Source organism: Neofelis nebulosa, chromosome 6 (assembly GCF_028018385.1).
Source record: "Neofelis nebulosa isolate mNeoNeb1 chromosome 6, mNeoNeb1.pri, whole genome shotgun sequence".
Taxonomy (NCBI): Eukaryota; Metazoa; Chordata; class Mammalia; order Carnivora; family Felidae; genus Neofelis; species Neofelis nebulosa.
In genome coordinates, this window is record NC_080787.1 from 139,893,461 (window position 1) to 139,918,804 (window position 25,344).

Sequence of the window (25,344 nt, forward strand, 5' to 3'; positions counted from 1 at the left end):
ACTTAGAAGGTCAGTAAAGAAAACAAAATGCAAGAAGTAGGAGTAGGTGGTGGTCTAGGATGCAGATTCATTCCATGGACTTGTTTTAAGAATAGTGTGAAGAATGTAATACGAGGCAGCAGAGTGGGGAGTGTATTTGGGGTCAAGTAAGATTAATTCCATCATACAAACTTAACTATTAAAGCAGAATGTTTATCCCCTACTCCCCATAGGCAGTGACTGGACAGGTTTATAAGACATTTGCTAATTTATATTTCAGTCTCAAAGCTTTTTCCCCCATCATTATGTGAACGGATAGCAAATAATATTTTTCTGTCTGGGCAGTGATTCACTTTATTGAGTTTGCCATTGAACTATTTTTTCTTTGCCTGGAAGGGGATCATACAAATTAGAGAAAACTGCACTTCATTTTCCGTGTGTCTTTTTCAAACTGCAATCTTCAAGGGGGAGTTTATGGAAAGGAGGGAGAGGATGCTTTTTAGCAGAATAAAATGCACATTTGAGAAGAATGATAAAACAAAGTTCTTTTTTTTTTTTTTGTAGTAACGTCTCCAGTAATCTCTTGTTTAGGAAGAAAAAAAAAAGTTTTAAAAAAAATTTTTAACGTTTATTCATTTTTGAAAGACAGAAAGAGTGTGAGTAGGGGAGGGGTGGAGAGAGAAGGAGCAGAATCCGAAGCAGGCTCCAGGCTCTGAACTGTCAGCACAGAGCCCAACGTGGGGCTCGAACTCACAAGCTGTGAGACCATGACCTGAGCCGAAGTCTGACGCTTAACCCACGGAACCACCCAGGCGCCCCCATCAGCTGTCTCTATTAGATGCCAGCTGTTTATGAAAGCACTTGTGGACAAGGCAAGCCAGTCTGCTCTGTCTATCCTAGAGTCAGATCATTTGCTGACTGAGATTCCTGAATGTGGTCTGTTGAGAGTGGTAGGGCTCAGAGCTCAGAGTTCTGAGCTTATATTTTCTAGAACAAAACAAATAAGAACCAGAGCTGCCAGTGTTGACCTGACCAAGATGCCACAGTCGTTGGTCTGGCGGAGCCAGCTGAGGCGGGTGCAAATTCATTAAAGAACCATGAGCACACTGTTGAAACTGACTTTTCAAACAGTAGCTGCTAACGTTAATTACGTGCTGTTGTAAAGTTGGTAGTTACAACTGAGGATTGAAAACTTTAATTCATGTTTTTGTTGGATTTGGGATACATCTGTCTTGTGTCTCATTGTCCCTACCCCACCCTACCCTCCCTACCCCGGAATTAAAAACTTCTGGGGGCCCCTGGGTGGCTCAGTCAGTGAAACGTTGGACTCTTGGTTTCGGCTCAGGTCATGATCTCGGGGTTCGTGAGTTCGAGCCCTTCGTCAAGCTCTGTGCTGAGAGTGGGGAGTCTGCTTGGGATTCTTTCTTCTTCCCTTTCTCTCTGCCCCTCCCCTGACCCTGCTTGCTCTCTCTCTCTCGAAATAAATAACGAAGTAAAAACTTATATATTTGAAGACAGAGTTCCTCCCAAATTAATGCTTCTGTCTCGTAAATCGGGACAAGACTCCTTGAGTATTTATGTGGGGGCCTATTCTCTGTCCCGCTGTCATGCTGATAAAGCTAAAAATTAAGGTATTAATAGCATTACTAGATGTTCTCTATTAGCTAGCAGCTCTAAAAGCTATTTTGACAGGTATAACTTATGATTTATAAATTAGGTTAATGGACTCCTTTTTTACTGGAAAATGCACTTGTGTGAGATCACTTATATTTAAGTAATAATTAAGTACCAGTGGCAAGTGCAAATGCAGATTAAGAGATTCAAGCTAATATCTTCCACCCTGAATGCTTAGAGATGGTTATGCACATTTACGTTTCTCTGTAAATGCACCATGATGCTTAGCCAGACTGAACACTTCTTTTGTGTTTTTTTATGTCCAATACTTTCATTTTATTTTTAATTATTTATTAAAAGATTTATATCCAAATTCGCTAACATATAGTGTAATAATGATTCCAGGAGTAGAATTTAGTGATATTTAGTGATTCGTTACTTACATATAACACCCAGTGCTCATCCCAGCAAGTGTCCTCCTTAATGCCCCTTGCCCAATCAACCCATCCCCCCACCCACAACCCCTCCAACAACCCTCATTTAAGAGTCTCTTCTATTTTGCCCCCCTCCCTGTTTTTATATTATTTTTGCTTCCCTTCCCTTATGTCCATCTGTTTTGTATCTTAAATTCCACATATGAGTGAAGTCACATGATATTTGTCTTTCTCTAATTTCGCTTCATAGTTCCATCCATGTAGTTGCAAATGGCCAGATTTCCTTCTTCTTGATCACCGAGTAATATTCCATTGTGTGTGTGTGTGTGTGTGTGTGTGTGTGTGTGTGTACCACATCTTTATCCATTCATCAGTCAATGGACATTTGGGCTCTTTCCATACTTTGGCTATTGTCGATAGTGCTACTGTAAACATTGGGGTGCCTGTGCCCCTTTGAAATAGCACTTCTAATTAAGGCTTTTTAGAGTGCTTGCTTACATACCAGGTGAATTTTTGAGCTCTATGTATCAGAAACAGAAGTCTGAGGGAATAAATTTGGTAGCAAAGCCAAGCAAACAGACCAAAAAAAAAAAAAAAGAAAGAAAAGAAAAAAACCCCCCAAACAGCTTGTAGTTGATGCCGTTTTTACAAGGCTTCGTCAATGACAAAGGTTTTTCACAATGTCTCCTTTTTAGAAACCCCTTCGGGTGGAGTCAGATCCCGAGAAGAAAGTTGGTCTATGTGTGGTGGAACTTATTACAGAACTTTGTGAAGGGACGCCTGGGTGGTTCAGTGGCTTAAACATCCGACTTGGGCTCAGGTCTTGACCTCACAGCTTGTGAGTTCGAACCCCCTGGCAGGCTCTGTGCTGAGAGCTCAAAGCCTGGAGCCTGCTCTGGATTCTGTGTCTCCCTTTCTCTCTCTCAAAGTATAAGTAAACATTAAAAAATTAAAAAAAAAAAAAAAAAAAGAACTTTGAGAATTTTCTCTAAAGTTTATTCAGTCAGAGAGAGAGAGAGAGAGAGAGATCACGAGAGTGCGAGCGTGCAGGGGAGGGGCCGAGAGAACTTTTTAAAAACCAGGAAAATAAGAATCCAGAGCTGCCATTGTTTACATCAAGGTGTTGTCTTTCTTAGAATAAGTTTCTTCATGCAGTCCAAACCAGTCTAGATTTATCTAGAGAAAGGAAGCATGATGGCCTTTGAATACAGACACTGTAGGGGGAGGGGCGTCCCAGATGCCACTTCCCTTCTCCACGTTTTATTACTAGGCTGGTGTCCCGATTATTTGGAACAAAAGCCAAGGGATGCTTAACTTTCTGAGACGTGTGTTGGGTAACCTGGGATTGTGATTCTTTATTCTTTGAGTAAGAGGATGACTAGTATGTTTGCAGCTTGTGTCAATTTTGTTTTTATTTTGTTTTGTTTTAATATCCTTTTCCTCATCCAGAAGGCAGGGCCGGGGAAGAGGCATCTGAGCAATATTGTCTGGAAGCTTACTGTTGACAGAAGAAACATACTGACCAATATAACTCTGCTCTTTTTTTTTTCCATTTATTATTATTTGTTTTATTTTTTTAATTTGTATTTCATTTATTTTTTAAACATATATCCAAGTTAGTTAGCATATATAGTGCAACAGGGATTTCAGGAATAGATTCCTTAATGCCCCTCTCCCATTTAGCCCATCCCCCCTCGCTCAACCCCCTCCAGCAACCCTCTGTTTTTTCTCCATATTTAAGAAGTTCTTATGTTTTTGTCCCCCTCCCTGTTTTTATAAAATTTTTTTTACATTTATTTATTTTTGAGAGACAGAGCACAAGTGGGGGAGGGGCAGAGAAAGAGGGAGACACAGAATCTGAAACAGGCTCCAGGCTCCGAGCTGTCAGCACAGAGCCTGACTGGGGGCTGGAACTCACGAACCGTGAGATCATGACCTGAGCCGAAGTGAGACGCTTAACCAACTGAGTCACACAGGCGCCCCCCCCCCCCCCGCCTTTTTATATTATTTTTGCTTTCCTTTCCTTATTATAACTGTTCTTAGAATAGTCACTATTTCTGTATAGAAAAAAAAAAATATTTTAGTGCCTCTGCATGCTTAGAGGACCTAGTATTATGGTGTTCCTTCTGTTCCTTCTCAGCGAGTTCAGGTTGCTTGATCAGGGCCATTTGGGCGACAGGAACACCGAGGAGGCCAAGGTGCCGTCTTGGCTGAGCGCCCCAAGAAGGGGCTGGGTAAGAGATCCTTCCAGCATGACCCTGCTGCACCAGCTGGACGCCATGATGAGCCGAGTTCAGGCCGGCCGGCCGGACATGAAGCAAGGCCTGCTGCCATCTCTTTTCTTCCACCCCGGCCCTCCCCTAACCTCACCTCCCCTCTGCCCCCACTCTTCTCCATACTGGGGGGTGTGCCCGGTGGAAAACCTCCAGCCAAGCCGACTGATCCCTGGCACGAGGGCCTCCAGCGTTTAGTCAGGATGCCTCACTGCCTTTGTATCAAATGCTGCCTTCTGTTCCTCTTGCCTCCGGAGTGACTCCCAACCTCTCCGGCCACCCCCCCCCCCCCCCCCCGCCCCAACTTACCTGCACAGAAACTCCCTCCCTGTGCTTGTAAACTAACCTGCTACAAACTCACCTGCATTCTGATTTGTTTTCCTTTTGAGAGCTGTTTCCCCCGTTGTGGCAAACGACCCAACCCGGGGTCCCCGTTCACCAGTGGTCAGTCTCCTGTGGTCAGCATCTGCCTCCGGGGACAGCGGCTGCCGTGTGAACCCCCTGAGGACCTGTAGAAACTCCTCTAACAGCTGGGTACCATTCCCTGGGGTTCTGATTTCATTGGGCCGGGGTGGGGCCACGGCAGCTTTGCAAAGCGTTAGTCCCATTTTCTAGGCTCTGGATGAGAAATGTGCTCAGAGGTCTCACGGCTAAAAAGGAGGCCCAGCTGGGATTCCCTCCCCAACTGTCTCACTGGAAAGCACGCCCTTTTGTTTCCCGTGCCCTCCTCTGCCACTGGGTCTGCAGAAGCTTTGTAGCATTTTTACCAGTTAAGGGCATGGTCCTGCCATCACCTGCCTTTTATGAATGTGTGGGCCTCGGCAGTCTTTGTTTGACTCTGACCTGACTTAACATAAACACTGGCTGTGCTCTGGCCGCAGGACCGCTCACGTCACTTTTATTTTGGTCTGCAGTAGGCCATCTGAATTCCGGGGAGCACAGAGCTGAGCACACACGTCCGAGAAATCCATGTCAGTTTATCATTTTGATTCTGCTCTTAACCAGCTACAAAACCCTAAATGGATTCTCCAAAATGGCGTCTTCAAGTCCATTATCAGAGCTAAATGTTTAATAACTTTATTAAATAATCCATGCCATGGTGTATAGGAAACTCTCTTTAGTTTTTTGTTTGTTTTGTTTTGTTTTGTTTTTAACATGGAAGGGGGCATTTCTGGAAGTCTGGAGGGCTTAGCATAGCTCTCCCGTCCCCCACTCCTCCTTCCTTGCGGAGTGCCTTTCCTAAAAGCCGCAGACTGGAAAGGTTCTGGCAGTGCCCCTGCGTGGCAGGTTTCAGAAAGAAGCAGATGTGAGGCAGGCATTTAATCAATCGAAAAGCGGTTTAGAATTCAGCCTGGGAGGCTATAGATTCGCTTTTCAGCAAACACAGCACGGCACTCTGGAAAACTCTGTGTTGCTTTTCTCGTCTGTAGCACGTTTTTCTCAGCGATTAGGCTAGAAATATTTGGAGTAGAACATTGTGGAATAGCAGTTGTTGGTTCTTTGCTAAATCACATTACCTTAGATGGGCCATCTTTACAAGTTAAGTTCATTCTCCTGAAAACAAGACCAGCAGTCCTGCTTGTTCGTTTCCTTTTTTCACATCACAGGGCCCACAGACTTAGAACTGAAGTAGCAACACAGAGATCAGTACATTCACTCGGTGATCAATAAATTCACTCCCTCTGGATTTTTTTTTTAATCAGCAGTTATTTTAAGCAATGTGGTTCAAAGGCAGTACAACCACTAAATATACATACTGATAATGTATGTTATTTAACTTTGATCTCAATTATCCTCCTGATTAAATACTTTTGTTGGGCAAAGCTTGTAGTAAACCTACAGTCTCATTTCCCCTTACTGTAGTCATCCACATCCACATTTGTGCTGCCGTGGGCTGCTTAGAACAAGCAATGAAACCAATTCATCAGGATGGGAGAAGAGCTTATAAGACGCCCTCTCCGACTTTTCCATTTCTGCCTTTCTTTCTTCATATATACAGGTGATAGCCCTCTACCACTGGACTCTCACTCAATCCCAGATGTCTATTTTAGTTTGCATAGTGGAGTTAATTGTGCCAAGTTCGGGCGCTGCACATTTTTCAAACTTACTCCCTCTCTGAAGTTTCTGATGCTCATGGCTTAGGGATACATTTTTGGTTAGAAGAAATAATCCTAGCGCCTAAAGGTTTTTGAACCTTAAAATCTATAAACTTTACTTCAGGTGATGTTGGTTTCCTCCTTTGTCAAAACTGTTTATCTCTCAGGTTAAGAAACTATCTAGCCTTTCTAAGACATACAGTGGATTTTAGAACTTTTTGTATTATTGAATTCCTAAGCAAGGATGCGATAATGGTATTTTGCTACCTAATGCAGATCCCTTTGAGAGAGTCTTTTTTTTTTTTTTTTTTTTTTATGTTTATTTTTGAGAGGGGAGGAGCAGGGAGAGAGGAGACACAGAATTTGAAGCAGGCTCCAAGCTCCAAGCTGTCAGTGCAGAGCCCAACGCAGGGCTCGAACCCATGAAGTGTGAGATCCTGACCTGAACCAAAGTCAGACGTTTAACTGAGTCACCCAGGCGCCCTTCCCCACCTTTGAGAGGGTCTTAACAAGAGAGTAGTTACTCGAGTATGGTGTGTAAGAATTAGGTGGGAATTGGGCTCCTGATTTCTGCAACTACATTGAACTTGATGGTACATGTATCGAAAGGAAAAGGCATTAGAACAGTCAGATGCTTCAGAGCACCAATCTTTTGCTTTTAAGGTACTCATCGTGACTGTTCTCTTCACATTAATATTTTGCTTAATTTGCATTTGGGATCTGTAGACAACAGTGAAGTCAATATGGCAGGCAGTTGATTTCCCCCGTATATCTTGCAGGTGCAACAACTCCGAGGGGGAAAAATAACCTGCCTTAGACATTCATCATATGTCCTAACACTAGCAAATGTGCTTTAAGGATCCGTATCCTGAGATGTACAATTTGACAAGATCTGGAGAGCCTCACCCCACTCTGAGGTCCACACTCAGCCAACCAACAGATGTTAGCTGCCTACTAGGGTTTAAACGTGGACCTTCAGCATTGCTTAGAAGCTTAAGATGAAGGTCATTAACCTGGAAGTGCGGCTTGTTTCCTGTCCTTCACACAACAAAGTTTTCAACTGTTGGGTTGTTTAGTCTGGTCTGTTCCCCCCAAGTGGACACACCGGTCCCGCCACTTTGAATTTCTGTATTAGATGGGTTTTATCAGTGACCCAAAGGTATATAAGTGGGACCGTGTTTCCTGGTTTAGGGAAGTTGGTGGGGGGGGGGGGACAGTTTAAGCTCCCCCCTTTTCTGATTCAATGAGGCTGAGTAGTGGTTCTCAGCCAGGAGTGTTAGGATCACTACCCAGAGGGGACACGTGTTCGGTAGAGGCCGCCAGCAATACCTCCTGTCCTGTGATTCCAGCACACAGGAGGATGCTGGGGCTATCAGCGTGCCAGAATCCTTGACCTAGGACTCACATGTTTCTGTGATTTTATTGAGCATCTCTGTTCTAATTACGGCACAGATCTAAATGCTGTGGGAGCTGCCAAGTAAGCCCTTCACGTACTGGAATCCTGGTGGACCATCTTCACACAGCGAATTGCTGTAATTAATTGGTAGGTGGTACTTTTCATTCCCTCACGTCCAGCAGAGATCTTATAAATTCCCTTTGTCTGAAATCAGCACGGTTGATCTCCTACCTCTACCAGATTTAGAGCTCTGTTTTCTTTCACATACTTTCCCAGAGAACCGAAGAGCTTTAGTACGTTTTAAAACAACTGTAACTCCTTTTTAAAGGAGGGGAATATCCGACTGAAATGTTGTGTGTTAAAGCGTATGGCATTTACTCTGGCGTCTTTACTTGACGCGGGCTGTTAATAATTGCGGGTCTACGAGGTGGGCACGTCATTTTAGAAAACGTTACAGTGGGGCGCCTGGCTGGCTCAGTTGGTAGGGCGAGCGACTCTTGATCTTGGGGTTGTAAGTTCGAGGCCCATGGTGGGTGCAGAGATTATTTAAAAATAAAATCTTAGAAAAACTTGCAATGATTTCCTCCCTAGTGGTTCAGAATGCACACTACAGAGAGTTTTCCCGAGATCATTTGAGCCCAGCATACTTCTGAGATAATGCCTGGTACAATGACATTTGATAACGCCTGGTGTACTGAGTATTGATATTTCAAAAGCCTGATCCGTTGGACGGTGTGTTTTCTTTCCATGAGGCCGGCGGGTAGGGAGACCCGTTGACTCTAGCGGATGGTGCCGACATGCCCACCCCCTTTTCTGGGTACTTCAGATTAACTCAGTCATGTTCAGTGTCACCAACCAGTAAGGAGATACTTTTGTTTGTTGGTTTTGTTTTGCTGAATACAGGAGTGGGAAGAAATAGCACGGAATTAAAAGCAAGCAGAGGTTTTATTTCGAGATTGGGTGTTTCAGGGCATCTTACAACTGTAAGGTATTAAAAAATGTTTTTTAATGTTTGTTTATTTTTGAGAGAGAGAGACAGAGCCCGACGCGGAGGGGCAGAGAGAGAGGGAGACACAGACTCTGAAGCAGGCTCCAGGCTCTGAGCGGTCAACACAGAGCCTGACGCGGGGCTCGAACTCATGAACCTGAGATCATGACCTGAGCGAAGTCGGTGGCTCACCTGACTGAGCCTCCCAGGTGCCCCCCAGGGCATTAGTCTTTTAAGACGTGGAACTGCCGCCTCACCTACAGCAGGGCATTTTTCAGGAGGAAAATCAAGATCAGGCAGAGATCTCCTAAGGTCATTTCTCAGATAAGGACATCTCATTTTTAGCGGTCACTAGAATCACTCTTGCCCCCGAGTATATACTGTTCTCGATTTCATGTGGTATGAAGAGCTTTTGGTGCAGCGTTTATACAATACTCTTAAACATTAGAAGCATTTCTTTTCTCTCTTTAAAGGCTTGCTAGTTTAAGGGCCTCCTTTTTTTTTGTTTTTGTTTTTTGTATCGTTTTGTGAATCGCCATGCATCTTTTCTAGATTCATGGAATACAGAATAATACAGCAAACACCCGTACCCATCCACCAGCGTCAGCTGTGACCAACATGTTACCAATCTTAGTTTTGTCAGATTGTGATTTTTACGTTATATTTGCTTCTCTTAAAACAAATACAAGATCTGGTGTCTGCAGACCTGTCATTATAAACCTAATAGCTGAAGACTTTGTCAGACTTCACAGAATTGAACTTTTTGGGAATCTTAAAAAGAAAAACCTTTTTACCACTCTCGTTCTCGTACGTTTTATTTCTGCAACTCGGAGGTGGAGTGTCCTTGGGGTGGAGACAGCCTCTTAAGGCTAACTGGTTGGGAGCATGGCTGTAGGGGAAGGCCTAGAGGGATTCAAGAATCCAATCGAATTAGCTTTCAAAAACTAGGGCTATAGCTCGTGAAAATTTTTTATAAACATGGATTACTGATGGAGTCATCAGTTTCTATATTTAGCCTTCAGCTTATTTCTAGAAATTTAAATTTTTGTTTAAAATTTTTTTCTAGTTTATTTAAAACTGAACTGTTGGCACAGAGCCCGACGCGGGGCTTGAACTCACGAACCACGAGATCATGGCCTGAGCCGAAGTCAGACGCTTAACTGACTGAATCACCCATGCCACCCCTAAGGTTTATTTTTCAGAGAGAGAGAGAGAGAGACACACACACACACACACACACACACACACACACACACACACAGGGTGAGCAGGGGAGGGGCAGAGAGAGAAGGGGACACAGAATTCGAAGCAGGCTCCAGGCTCTGAGCTGCCAGCACAGAGCCTGATGCAGGGCTTGAACCTGCCAAAAGTGAGATCATGACCTGAGCCAAATTCAGATGCTTAAGTGAGCCACCCAGCCCCTCCAATTTCTAGAAATTTTAAAATAATTTCTGAAATTCTCTTTGTGCTTGTGTTTACTAAAAGGGAGGGATGAAATGGTTTCACCATATTCAGGTATGTGCTGTTTGGACAGTTTGGTTCTAGAGTGAATATAATGTTTGGAGCTACGGCTGTTGACTTGTGTGAAATAAGTCTTCAGCCATAAAGATGGTCAATTTTTATTTATTTATTTTTTTTACCTTTATGTAAGCTCTGCCTCCAAATTGAGGCTTGAACTCATGACCTTGAGATCAAGGGTTGCATGCTCTAACAACTGAGCCAGCCAAACGCCCCAAGATGGTCAACTTTTTAAGCGGTGTTGACAGATGGGCTCATTAATCCCCATGCAGCCATGTATACATGTGGTGGTGGGGAGGGTCCTGTACGGTCTCCTGCTCACAGCAGGATAATTGTGTTTTGCTACCTGAGGGTCAGACCCACCAGGAACAACCCTGGGCAAAAGAGCTTACATGTCTTGAGTCAGCGTTTCCTCTTGACCAAGTTTATTCCAAAGCTCTGGCCTGCTTACTAGAGGGGTGCCCTGCGTCTTGAGCTGTAACCCTGTTTTGTGTGTAAGATCGGGTATCGTGAGATACATTTTCTGTAGACACATGGCTGTGTCTCATTTTGTTGGATCCCCTTGTTTCAAAAAAAAATTTTTTTTTTTTTTTAACGTTTATTTATTTTTGAGACAGAGACAGAGCACGAACGGGGGAGGGGCAGAGAGAGAGGGAGACACAGAATCGGAAACAGGCTCCAGGCCCTGAGCCGTCTGCCCAGAGCCCGACGCGGGGCTCGAACTCACGGACCGCGAGATCGTGACCTGAGCCGAAGTCGGACGCTTAACCGACTGAGCCACCCAGGCGCCCCAGGATCCCCTTGTTTCAAATCGAATGCTGCTTCCTTCGACACCCTCCTCACTGCAAACATGAGGAAAATTTCTTAAAAGTTGGCTCTAGCATGATAGAAAAATACTGGAGTAGATCACGGGTGGATTTGGGCAAGTGGACTGAGACACAGCGGCTTCCGACAGCTTTTCAATTGAGGAGAGCTTTCCCAAATACTACTTCATTTGAAACTCAAGACGATCTGAAAACCAAGATGGTCTTAGTCCCCATGTATATAATTTGGAGAATGAGCTCAGAGGTCAAGTTCCATAGCTAACAGGAGCCATACTGTGCCGTTTGCTGTTTCCTCCATACTTCCTGTGGTTAAAAAAACAAAACAAAACAAAACAAAAAACAACTCGGTTGTCTCTCCTCTGCTTAGACCTTTATGTCAACTGCCTTGCCCCTCTTTTCCTACCCAGACCATTAGACAACTAGAAGGCTTACAAGCCTTTATGCTAAATGTTGTGTTGAGTGCAGAGTGTGGACCAATCCAGAAAGAACTCTTGAAACTTTCTTTTTTTAAAAAATGTTTTAATGTTTATTCATTTCTGAGAGAGAGAGAGAGACAGAGAGAGACAGGCAGACAGACAGCACAAGGGGTAGGGGTTGGCAGAGATAGAGGAAGACACAGAATTCGAAGCAGGCTCCAGGCTCTGAACTGTCGGCACAGAGCCCAAAGCAGGGATCGAACCCACAAGCCATGAGATGGTGAGATCATGACCTAAGCTGAAGTCCGACGCTTAACTGACTGAGTCACCCGGGTGCCACTTGAAGCATTCATTTTGCAGGGGGGAAGTGGGCCTGGGACAATAGTTCCCTTTATTTTATATATATATTTTAAGTTAAATTATTTATTTGGAGAGAGAGAGAGAGGGCACAAGTGGGGGAGGAGCAGAGAGAGGGCAAGAAGAGCGCGCAGAGCCGGATGTGGGGCTCGAACTCCTGAACCACGAGATCATGACCTGAGCCAAAATCAAGAGTCGGACGCTTGCCCGACTGAGAGACCCAGGAGCCCCATTAGATCACACTTATGACAGCAAATGGCATAATAAAAGCAGCTGCAGCTTAGGTTAGTAGTGGACTTGTTGAGAACGTGTCGGGGATGCCCCAGATACTCTGTGAGGTAGATAAAAATGAATTCTTATCCCATTTTTACAGAGAAAGGGAGGTAGGAGAGGCTAAAACATGTGGCCCAAAGCCACAGATCAGACCCCGCTCTCCTAGCCACCTCCCATTTGCTGGCCTGGAAGGAACCCCACCACGTTTCAGCCTGAGACAAAGAGGGGACAATTCTAAAATGCCAAAATGAGGTACTTAATCTTGCCCCAGAGAGTACCAGTACCCAGTTCTCCACTCTGCTTCTGAGCCTGCTTCTGAGCCCGCTGTGTTCTCTACACTTGAGGGAATATGGATTAGTTTGCATGACCAAATGCCTGAAATAGGACTTCACTGTTGCATTTCTGTCTTAAAGCAGTTCTGTTTTCTCATGAAATTCATGTGACTGGTAGAAATTAGAATTACAATGCTTCCCTGTAAAGCAAAATTTTCTTAGCGGCCTCTTGCCCATTCTAAAAATAAACAAACCGAAACAGAATATCCAGCGAAGGAAAAGCTCTCCCACCACCCAGTTGTAAAAATCATCATGTTACTTAGATAAAGAACATAACATAGAAACATAGAACACAGAAACATCAGGACATAGAAAAGTAGAAAAATAGGGGTGCCTGGGTGGCTCCGTTGGTTGAGCGTCCAGCTTCGGCTCAGGTCATCTCACGGCTCGTGGGTTCAAGCCCCGCACCGGGCTCTGTGCTGATGGCTCAGAGCCTGGAGCCTGCTTTGGCTTCTGTGTCTCCCTGTCTCTCTGCCCCTCCCCCACTCAGGCTCTGTCTCTCTGTCTCAAAAATAAATAAATATTTAAAAAAAGAAAGAAAAGTAGAAAAATAGAGGATATCAAATATTCATGGTTCCTTCCTCAGTGATATTTTGATATATTGCAGTATGAACAGTATGGTAATGTTGCTGTTTTACAGTATGTTCTTGTATGTATTTGTAATCATTTTATATGTATAACTGTTATGTTTGCTCTTTAAATTGAATATTACAACATAAAGTACATCCCCATACTATTACATACACTTTGTAGGTAGTATTTTTAATGCCTGAAAGATGCACTATAACCATGCCCTAAATTTTGGATATTTAGAATTATTTCTTAAGTTAATTTTTGTAATCTTTTGCCTTCTGTCCTCATCGTGTTTTTTGCAGTGACCTTAACTGTAGGAATTAGATCCATTTAATTTAATTAAGTGTCTCCTCTTCTGTGCCTTACTCTCTGGCCTAACGGTTTATATCATGTTTAGAGTTGGATTTGCATAGCTTTCTACTTAGATTAGTTTGAAATAAAAATGGTTACTTTTTAAAAGAAAAGCAAACCTTTCAAAACCCATAATTCTGTTGGTGTTCTGTAATTGACCTCTAAATTAGAAGGAAACTTTGAGCTTAAACATAACCCAGGCTGGCTGGTATTGTCACGATGCCTTTTTTTTTTTTTTTTTTTTTTTTAAATGTTTATTCAGTTTTGAGAGAGAGTGTGTGAGCAGGGGAGGGGCAGAGAGAGAGGGGGGCACAGAAGATCTGAAGCAGGTTCTGCACTGACAGCAGCCAGCCTGATGCAGGCCTGGAACCCACGAACTGTGAGATCGTGACCTGAGCCGAAGTCGGTCGCTCAGCCAACAGAGCCACCCAGGTGCCCCGACAATGATTTGTATTCTTACAGCCTGTGTCACTTTTGTGAAATGGATTGGGGTTTTTTCCTTCAATCAGAAATTTTGCTCTTAAGAAACTCAGTGCTGAAGCAGAACATGCTCGCGTTAGGCCGTGTGTGCAGCTCAGGTCACCTGGGGTGAGTCCTGGCTTCCCCACACCTTGGCTCAGCCCCTTGGGTGCAGTACCTCTCCCCTTCTGCTGGCCATAAAGTGGGGGTGATGATAAGAGTTTCCTTAAGGTGGACGGTTAAATTAGCAAATGTATATAAACGACATTGGTGATATGGGTCCATAATACATGTACTAATGTATCGGGAGCCTCGGGTAGCCTGGTGTAGAGCTGTGATAGTCTTGGCTGTGTCTTTGTCAATATTTTTGGTAAAGGTGTGGCCGAGGAGGTTATTTAAACGGTAATCACATTTGGAGATCATGTGAACAGACGGGTGAAAGGTCCATGGGATCAGTTTGGTCCATTGCTCAGAGGATCTGAAAAGATTTGTGAACCCTGGAAAGCCAGGTTATTAGCATGTGATAGCCTCAGAATCTGGATTTTAAGTTTCAAAGCATTTTCACCTTTGCAATGATAAAGTAAATAAAAAGGAAGTCATGCCTTCATATAATATATATTAGTTATGCCTCAAACAAAGCAAAACAAAACTGTGTCTCTTCCCCAACACCCTTGCAAAGGGCAGAATAACTAAAATTCCAGAGGCAGCATTTGTTAAAGATTTTGTGTAATGTTATTACAGGTTTTTTTTAATGCTTATACAAACATCCGAGGGAGCCCTCCCGTCCCCATCCTTCTCTTTCTCCCTCCCTATAAGTGGGTTATTTTTGTCTTATTTTTTTTTCTATTAAAAAAAATTTTTTTTTAAATGTTTATTTGTGTTGGAGAGACAGAGCATGAGCCGGGGAGGGGCAGAGAGAGAGGGAGACACAGAATCCGAAGCAGGCTCCAGGCTCTGAGCTGTCAGCACAGAGCCTGACGCGGGGCTCGAACTCACAAACTGCAAACTGTGAGATCATGACCTGAGCGAAGTCGGACGCTTAACCAACTGAGCCACCTAGGCGCCCCTATTTTTGTCTTATTTTAAACACATAAAGGAATCAAACATGCTCTATGACTTGCTTTTCCCACTTAAACTGGAGACATCTACCTATGTCGGGGTGTCTAGGTTGACCGCGTTCCCTTCGATGCTGTTATGTGGGTTGTGTGTTGTGTATCATTGTCCCTATACCTGCGTAAGGAGGGAAAGCCATGTCTGCTAGGATAATGTGGTGGGTGAGTATGCACATTCCGATTGTTTCTGGCTATTTCCAAATGGCTTCCCAAAGACATTGTTTACGGAATGATAGTCTTATCTCTATTTTCTTCTATTTGACAATTTTATTTTTATTTATTTATTTATTTATTTATTTATTTATTTAAATGTTTATTTATTTTTGAGGGAGACACAGAGCACGAGCGGGGGAGGGGCAGAGAGAGAGGGAGACACAGAATCCGAAGCAGGCTCCAGGGTCCGAGCTGTCAGCACTGAGCCCGATGCGGGGCTCGAACCCACGAACCGTGAGATCATGACGTGAGCCGAAGCCGGACGCTCAACCGACTGAGCCGCCCAGGCGCCCCATATTGGACAGTTTTAAAGGTTTCCTTCAAAATGCTCTATATTAGAATGGAGAAAAAGACATGGAAGAGTTTTCCTTACAAGTTTTGCCAGGGATTTAAAATCCCCCCAGATCACCTTTTTTTTCCCCAGATCGTTTGTGCGTGTGTCCCTGTCATACTGACTCGCTTCTGGTTGCTCGTGCTCACATCCACCTAACATTCCGTTTCTGGGGCTTTGCCAGAATTGCACTGGTTGGAACCTCATTTACAGCAAGCAGGGCAGGACTGTGGGGGTCAGTGTCACCTGTGATGGTCAGCTGATCATCCAATGAGAACATAGACAACGAGGGTCACTTCTGTGGTGAAAGAAGTTGCTTCGGCAGGCTCATCTCCTCTACCCCCAACATCCCGAGAGCTGTCGAGAGCCCATCTGTTTGGTTCATTGTTTAACTCATTCATTAAAGAGCTTAATTCTCCTGGGGCCCCTGGCTGGCTCCATCAGCGGAGTGTGTGATCCTTGACCTCAGGGTTGTGGGTTTCAGCCCCATGTTGGGTGTAGAGACTGCTTAAAAATAAAACCTTAAAAAAGAGAGAAAAGAGCTTGAGACTCCCACTGCTTACTCTGCAAAGGGGCTCAGAGCAAGTCGCGGGCAGTCCTGTGGAGGAGGAGGAGGAGGAGGAACGAAGTCTGGTAGTTTCTTTCTGCAGTGGCCCGGCTGCCATTTTGGAGATTCCGCAGTTGTTCTTACAGGAACGAGAGGAAAATCCTGCTGCTGGAGGCACTGAGATGTTTTTTAAAGCTTGTTCAGTCGTAATGTGGGAATGCTTCACGGGAATAAACTCTGGCTGACCCACTCAAAGGATATAAGCTTGAAAACATTTAGGGTTTTGATTTGCTCAAAAGAGGCGTTTACGCTTTTTGAAGCACAGATCCAGTGGGAATAGAGGTTTTCTGGTGCTCACGATGTTCAAATGCAGAGAGCATGTCTTTTTTTTTTTTTTTTTAATTTTTTTAAAACTTTTTTTTAAATTTATTTTTGAGACAGAGAGAGACAGAGCATGAATGGGGGAGGGGCAGAGAGAGAGAGCGGGAGACACGGAATCGGAAGCAGGCTCCAGGCTCCGAGCCATCAGCCCAGAGCCCGACGCGGGGCTCGAACTCACGGACCGCGAGATCGTGACCTGAGCTGAAGTCGGACGCTTAACCGACTGAGCCACCCAGGCGCCCCGAGAGCATGTCTTTTAAGTCTAGTGTCTATCTCTGTGTTTGTACAAGTGTAGAAGTAAGTACAGAAGGGTTGGAGAAAGCTGAGTGAGGAAGCTTCAGAATGAAAGAATGGAGTAGAAATTTCCGCTTTTTCTTTTCTGGAAACTTGAGTCCCGACACTGCTTTCCTCCCTGAAGCAGATGACCCGTGACGCTACATCTGGCTCCGACATTCACCTCCCGTGTCACTAAGTTGTGCGACTGCCTCCTTCAGTGTAACTGATAAATCAATCCTTGTCTTCTGTGGGCATTTGAATTACAGACAAAAGAGAATGGCTGAGGACAACTCAGGTGCTAATTGACAATGAAATGCATCCACTATGTATGAAATAATCAGGCATAAAAAAGCATGTATTCTCCCTTTTTAAAAAATGCTTATGAATACATATACACATAAAAAAGACAGAAAGGACTTAAACGTTAAGGAACAGTGGGTTAGGTTTCTTACAATTTGAGGTGACCTTAATTTATTGGTAACTCTCAGAAGCACCTGAACCTTTAACAATAGCATCAACTATGTAAATGGTTGGGGTTGGGGAAAAAAGGAAAACAAAAACACTTTTTGTCACAGACAAAAGTGAGTTTTTCCTTCTACAAGATTATGTAAACAGCATCTCTAAACAAAACACAGAATGGTGGAAATATCCGAATATGGCTAGGAATGAAGTCCCATTTTTGTGTGGAGTGTTGGTGTCTCCTGGGCTGTGAATGTTCACTTGGGGGGTATCACCCGTGGGGGTCAAAGCTTGGGTGGTCCACTTGCTTTGAGACTCAAGCTATGCATGTAACAAAATTGGCTCAAAACTCAGTTTCAATAATATCCTTGTCATATATTGTCTGGTACCAACGTTAATCCATCAAGTGCTTTTTGGAAATAGGGACAGGGTCCTGTGGTCACCGGATGTAACTAATCCATAATCATCACACTTTGGGTATAAGGAGGGCTAGCGAGTAATGTCAGATTTTAAGACTCATCTGATGTTATTTAATGTACTTCATTATGTGTATGTAACATGTACGAGGAGAGGAAAGTTTGTGCCTGTGTCCTGTAGATGTTTTGCATTTAAAAACACTCAGTTTGGCTCTGGGTAAAGATAGCTTGGGTTTGACAATTCGTAAAGAATTATGAGAACTCTTCCAGGAATTATAGAAATTCTGTAGGACTCTAAACGGTAAAACTTCAAACTTTTGGTTCCTAAACAAGGGGCACAGTTGCCCAACGTTTATTGCATTGAAAAATTGAGGCATTAAAACTGCTTTCTTGGGGCGCCTGGGTGGCTCAGTCCGTTGAGCGGCCGACTCTTGGTTTTGGCTCAGGTCATGCACAGTCTTGTGGTTTCGTGAGCTCAAGCCCTGCCTGGGGCCCTGTGCTGGCAGCACTGAGCCTGCTTGGGATTCTCTCTCTCTATTCCTCTCTCTCTCTCTCTCTCTCTCTCTCTCTCTCTCTCTCTCTCTGCCCCTCCCCTACTCATGCTGTCTCTGTCTCTCAAAATAAATAAATAAACTGAAGACAACACACTGCTTTCTCACGTTCCCCATTTAGTTTGCTCATCATGGTGCACATCAAGCATTTTTTAAATTGAAGATCCACTGGATTTCTGCGGAGCTCGCAATAATATACGTTCCCTGCTTTCCTCCTGCCTCTTCTTCACGTCGCTAATCAAATCTGACTTGGACGTGTTCACATAACCAGTGATATTTAGTCCAAATACTCTTACACGCTGACCTTTTTGCTAATGGGCATTGTGGAGATCTCCCTCCCCACCCCCCACCCCCACTTTTGTCTTTAGGTTTCATTTCAGACTCCTATCTTTCATAGTTTGGTAAGAGCAGACTTTAAGTGGAAATGTGATCTGAGCATTCTCATAAGTAGACTCAGCGTGGGCATTTTGAAGCCGACTCTTCCATCTGTGGAGTAAGTATTCAAGTGCGGTGATATTATTTCAGGAGGCAGCCCGTGCCGCCGAAGGGCAGCTTTGCTGGGAGCCGGCAACAGCCAGGTGAAATCAATTTAGCTCAGTTCAAGACTTCCCGATTGACGTGTCTTGAACCTGCTGAACCGGCTGTCCCTTCAAGGCTCCGATCAAAGTCAGTGGTTTGGCCAGTGGGCTCTGCTAGCCTGTAAGCAGCACGGACTGATGCCAAGGGGAGTGCTGGGCCCGGAGATTTCTTTGGGGTGGGCGGGTCTGGAGCCTGCGGAATACTCTTAGTGCCGTTTTTTTTTTTTCTTAATGTTTTTATTTATTTTTGAGACAGGGAGAGACAGAGCATGAGCAGGGGAGGGGCAGAGAGAGAGGGAGACACAGAATCCGAAGCAGGCTCCAGGCTCCGAGCCATCAGCACAGAGCCCGACGCGGGGCTCGAACTCACGAGCTGTGAGATCATGACCTGAGCCGAAGTCGGACGCTCAACCGACTGAGCCACCCATGCACCCCTCTTAGTGCCATTTTATCGTTACGCACCGCAACAGGTCCTTCAGCAATCTGTAGTGCTGTGGAAAAAACCCTGGAAGTTCTTGGTGGGGAGTGCTGGCCTTCGGGCTGTGGTGCTTCCGTCTGTGCTGTGGGATCTGTGGCCCACCAACCCCCACCCTCTGTGATCCCACTGGGTTCCAGTGTTCCCTGCTGTGAAATGGAAATAACACCACCTGCCTACATTGGTTTTCATATACTGGGAAATGTGTGCAGATTGTAAAGCATTGTTGACATCCTGAGGTTCCTAAATGGTTATTGAGCTATTTTTGTAATAGCCTTAACACTTTTTACCTATATTCTCAGGTTTAAAAAATAATAATAATAATAATAACATAGGGGCGCCTGGGTAGCTCAGTCGGTTGAGCATCCGACTTCGGCTCAGGTCATGATCTCCCGGTCCGTGACTTCGAGCCCCGTGTCGGGCTCTGTGCTGACAGATCAGTGTGGAGTCTGCTTCGGATTCTTCGTCTCCCTCTCTCCCTCTCTCTCTGCTCATGCTCGGTTCATGCTCTGTCTGTCTCTGTCTCAGAAATAAATAAACATTAAAGCAAAATAACGGTATATCATATGTCTACTATTTTTGCAACTGAAAACATCAATTGCATAGGTTATTCTCCGGGTTAGAGGACCGATGTCCATTTTAGTAACATTTTAAAGAAAAAACTGACTCGGAAAAGCATGTGTGACGCATCTCTTCTTTGTTCTCTTGTCTCTGAGTACACTGGTCTTCAAACCATGGGGTTCCTAATTTGCCTCCCTTCTCTGCCTCCCCTGCACCTTTCTTTTCTCATACGCCCATCACGTGGGAACTTCAGTCTCAGCTTTATCCGTACTCCCTTTTCTCCCAACACCCCATAGGTTGGGGCTCCTCTGTTTATTGTGACTTGTCTTTCTCCACCATGACCGTTTCCATAATTGTTTATTTACATGTCTGCCCTTTCGCCTGGGAAGGTCATATTGTCACTTAGGTATATTCTGGTCAAATGTATAACCTGCATCTAAACACAAGGAAAAACGTTGCTTTAAAGAAAACATTTTTTTTCTTGCAGTCTGCTTTTGATAGCAGTTTGTAAGCTCAAGGGGGCTGGGACCACACCTGACTTACTTGTTGTATATTCAATAGGACTGGGATGTATGTCAGGGATGGCATTTAGGTGAGTGAATGGATGGAGTGGTGCACACATTTAACCTGATACAAAGCCGTATCTGCGCCCGGGACCTTTTGTAAGGTAGCGGGATCATGCGGCGTATTAAAAGACTTAAATCTTCATCGTCACTGAAGTTTACATGGTTTTGTTTTCCGTGTAGCTCCTCCAGAAGAATGGTCAGCTGTCTCCTGCCAATGGCTTAGCTGAGGAAGAAGATTTCAGCCCCCAGGAGGGAGCCCTGAATGGCCAGGAAGAAGAAGTCCCTGTCACAGATGGTAAGCTGCCTCTTCGGGCTCTGGGCGGAAGCAGGGACTGGAGGGTGGACGACACCTGCCACGAATCCGCGGAAAACCAGGATAACAGGCCTGGGAAGAATATAGAACATCCCGCCTGGGGTTGCCTGATTTCGACAACAAAAGCGATCAATGGGTTCCAAAGGGAAATATTTCTCCATACTTAGGTGTAGGAGTGAAGTCACGTTTCATGCTTCTTAGATATTTTTATCTGGAACTTTTTTTTTTGCCTTCTCTCAACTACTCGTCTGGTGTTCACTGGCGTTCCTGTGAATTCTTGTTGGAAACCCCAGGGTCGTGGTTGCTTTAAGAGTCAGTTTCTCTCACTCTGGAGAGTAGCCTCCTCTCGCACAGATTTTTCTAGTTGTGTATGTTTCAGGATGCACGCTTCTCTTTGCTCAGGCTACGATACGTTGCGTGTTTTCTAGCTCTTGAGACTACCAGGTCCCACGGGGGTGGTTACTAGAAAGCGAATCTTTCACCACATTGTCACCTAGTTCGAGTCAGCCCCCGTGAGGTAGCAAGGACCATGGTTTAGGGTCATTAGGGTCAGAATCAAGTACCTTGACCGAGCACCCTTCTCTGTGGAAGGGCCACAGGTTGAAGAAGAAACTTCCTCTGTCTTCTCCTTCCATTCAATCGTAAACAAAGGGATAATTTCACAACCACTCTAGAAGATATATGAAATGATGATTTGGCATGCAGTGAATTGTGTCTTCTATGCAACATAAATAAGACAAATGTAGGGGAAAGCCCCATGAGAGGAGACTGGCCATGGCCTTGGTTAAATGAGACTCTCCTAACATGTGGAACCTGTTTCTCTTCTTGCTCAATACCCCCATGTAGCTACTTCAAGCAGCGAGCTGCTTTTGAAGTTGGTGGGAATACTGATCTTTATATAACACCACAGGCACAATATAACGTTAGAAATATATACAGTCTCACAGAAGGGAGGATTTGCATGACCCGGTGTGAAAGTTTCAAATCATCTCTACCAAAATAATTGGAATGGCCCCAACTCAAATTCCAAAGGCCCGGGCTTTGTCCTTCCCATGGCAACTTTTGAATCGAGTCAAGCCACAGCAGGTTGGGAGCCTTCTATGGCCAAGCCAACTGTGCTCGGTGCTTCAGGGAAGATGAACAAACTGAGAAACGACCCACCACTGGTGGCGGGGTTGGGGGGATGACAAGAAGCGGGTCTATAGAAGGATCAAAGGAAGGTTAAGACAAAGCAGCGTGGTGGTTATCAAGTGAGTTTTGCAAGGAGCGAGAGCTGCCCTCAGTTCTGGTGGTGCAATCATTTGAGATCCAAGGGTGGATAAGATCTGGGGACGGAGGCAGGGTAGGGGTTAGGTTTGTTGACAAGGGATGAGAGCCAAAGTGAGTAGGATAATAACAGCCAACACTTCGCAAGCTTTTCCTCTGGGTCCTGGATCTGTGCCTTTTGTGCAGTGTGGTCTTTAATGAGGCGGGTACTATTGTTCTCAAGGTTCAAACCCAGATCAGCAGATTCTCAAGCGTGAACTCTTAACTGCTGTGCCTTCACTGTGCTGAGCACGTCCAAAGCCTTGTCTGTTAGGACAGTGTCTTCTTTTTTTAATTTTTTTTTTTCAACGTTTTTTATTTATTTTTGGGACAGAGAGAGACAGAGCATGAACGGGGGAGGGGCAGAGAGAGAGGGAGACACAGAATCGGAAACAGGCTCCAGGCTCCGAGCCATCAGCCCAGAGCCCGACGCGGGGCTCGAACTCACGGACCGCGAGATCGCGACCTGGCTGAAGTCGGACGCTTAACCGACTGCGCCACCCAGGCGCCCCAGGACAGTGTCTTCTGAGCAAAGAATAGAATGAAAACGCAGCGAGGAAAGTGTACTAGATAACCGGGCTGTGAAAGCAGAGTGCACTTGAGGAATATTTAGTAGCAATGTGGGATCACTGAAATACACCACCAAGGGAGAGCCTGGGTCAGGCAGGCTTCCTATCTGACGCTGGCTGATGGATGTGATCAGCAGAAGGCAGAGAAGGATCAAGGACATGCCTTAGCAGAAGATCATTCCATTGTCTCCCTGAGCTGACCTAGGCTTCTGATCATGGCCTTGGGGCTCGAGCAAATATCCAATACCTCCCTGCAAGAAAAGTGGCAATTAATACACCTTGCCCTTCAAAAGGCCTGAAAAGGCCTTGTCACCTACGAAAAGACAGGCAGGGGGCCTAGGGCTGCAAAGGCCACCACCTGAGGCCCTGCTTTTACGATGAACTGTCATTCATTGACTTATTAGGGTCTCCAAGGGAGCTTGGTACGCTGGTTTTTTTTTTCTTCTCCCTTTTACTTGCCTGGCACTGTAAATACAGACAGTCTTTAGGGCAAATTATTAAAAAATATTTTTTCATGCTTTTCTTTTGGGCAGTGATAGCCTAAGGCTATATTTTATGGTTATTTCCAGAAAATCTCTTCCCCAGCGATGCTTACGATAATGTAAACAAAGGCATGATTTGGTGTGTAACACTTATTTGTAGGATTTGAGGGACCTGGGTTTCCACTCCTGTCCACAACAGTAAGAATAGATCTGACCCGTCTTGTTCCCTTGGAGAATTGACCAACAGTGTTGGTTCTGCCATAAATGGATCAATTAACGGGAGAAAACTGTGAACAAGGGCCATTCCTGCTAGAGGTTTCTTAATGTTTGTTTATTTTTGAGACAGGGAGACAGAGAGACAGAGTGTGAGTGGGGGAGGGACAGAGAGAGACACAGAATCAGAAGCAGGCTCCAGGCTCTGACCTGTCCACACAGAGCTCACCGTGGGGCTCGAACTCAGAAACCGGGAGATCATGACCTGAGCCGAAGTTGGATGCTTAACAGACTGAGCCACCCAGGTGCCCCCTGCTAGAGGGTTTTTAACGTAAAGTGGCCAAGGGGCATCTGGGTGGTTCAGCCTGTCAGGCATCTGATTTCGGCTTATATCATGATGTCGAGGTTGTGGGTTTGAGCCCCGCAGTGGGTTCTGTGCTGACAGCTCAGAGCCTGGAGCCTGCTTTAGATTCTGTGTCTCCCCTCTCTCTCTCTCTCTCTCTCTCTCTCTGCCCCTTCCCTGCTTGCTCTCTCTCTCTTTCTTTCTCTCTCAGAAAAAAAAAAAAAAAAAAAAAAAAAAATTAAAGTGGCTGACTATATTTAGACAGAGCCAGAATATTTTCTGACCTTAACTTGCTTGTTTTCTTGCTAAAACCAGGAATAGTGGTAATTCAGAACCAATCTTCTTCCTAGAATGAAAATGGAATCCTGTTTCCTTGTAAACTTTCCATAAATGACACAAAAAAGGAACTTCTTCCTAAATGCTAATCTGTGCAGCAGGGTTAAATATGTATATAGGTATTTTGTAGAGGACTTGAAGATTATGTAATTTCACGGGCCATCTTTTAGAAAGCAGACAATCTGAGTTGAAAACAAATAATTATTAAAATAAAAAAAAAAAACAACAATTCACAACAAACTAGCCTTGGAGATTTACCCCTTCTGAATTCTTTTTGGGTGGTTTACCATTTATCAAAACTGCTTCTGTAGAACCGCAACCTTTTCCCAATTAGAAAATTCTGTTGGGGTGCCTGGGTGGCCCAGTTGGTTAAGCATCTGACTCTTGATTTCGGCTCAGGTCGTGTTCTTGTGGTCGTGAGATCGAGCCCTGCGTCAGGCTGTGTGCTGACAGCACGGAGTATGTTTGGGATCCTCTCTTCCTCTCTGTTCTCTCTGTTTGCCCCTCCCTGGTTCACATGCGCGCTCTCTCTCTCTCTCTCTCTCAAAATAAACTTAAAAAAAAAAAAAAGAAAAAAAAATTTTATCATGTCATGCTATCCCCAGCATTCACAGTGGTTGCACGAGTGCCATTAGTTCTATGGAAAATCTGCTTCTGTTGAAAAGATTTTTAAAGAGCCCTCTCGGGATGCCTGGGTGGCTCAGTTGGTTAAGCGTCCGACTTTGGCTCAGGTCATGATCTCGCGGTCAGTGAGTTCAAGCCCTGCGTCGGGCTCTGTGCTGACAGCTCAGAGCCTGGAGCCTGTTTCAGATTCTGTGTCTCCCTGTCTCCGACCCTCCCCCGTTCATGCTCTGTCTCTCTCTGTCTCAAAAATAAATAAACGTTAAAAAAAAATTAAAATAAAATAAAGAGCCCTCTCTGTCCCAAACTGTCATTTTTTTATAGTCTGTGGCTTACGGATTTTCTATGATTAAATGCCTCAGCAAGAATGATTTTGAAAACATTACAAATTGGTCCAGGTCCAATTTTAGATTTAAAACTTTTGCAAATTAAAACTTTCCGACTCAAAAAAAAAAAAAAAAATTGTAGCCTTGGTATCTGTTGTACAGATTATTTTTTTTTTTCCAGATGGGAAAATTCAATATTACAAAATCAAAAAACTTAAGACCTTCCTTATTTAGATGATATATTTTTATGAAATAAAGTACCTACTCCACTTATTGCCGTGTGCATATTATCGATTGATTGTCTCAGATCTTCATGCATTTGGACTTATCATTTATAAGGCAGTCATTTCTGTTTCCTCTTTGAGATTTGCCTTTCTGCAAAGCAGACACAGCAAACATTATAAAGCACGTGAATGCCATGATTTTTCCGTCTCCACAGGTCACATTTGTTTTTGTGAATAAACAAATCTTTTTTTGCTTTTAAATT

At 44.4% G+C, this 25,344-nt stretch overlaps 1 protein-coding gene across 2 annotated transcripts in view; it reads left to right on the forward strand.

Moving 5' to 3' along the window:
- Positions 1-25,344, forward strand: part of AKAP12 (A-kinase anchoring protein 12) — a 104,217-nt gene that overhangs the window by 37,003 nt on the left and 41,870 nt on the right. For both annotated transcript variants that reach the window (XR_009263402.1, XM_058735650.1), the window contains exon 2: positions 20,530-20,644. Coding sequence is in view for 1 of the 2 variants with exons in the window: in XM_058735650.1 (XP_058591633.1) it covers positions 20,530-20,644 (115 nt within the window). In the remaining variant the exon portion in view is untranslated. The remainder of the gene's footprint in view (positions 1-20,529; positions 20,645-25,344) is intronic.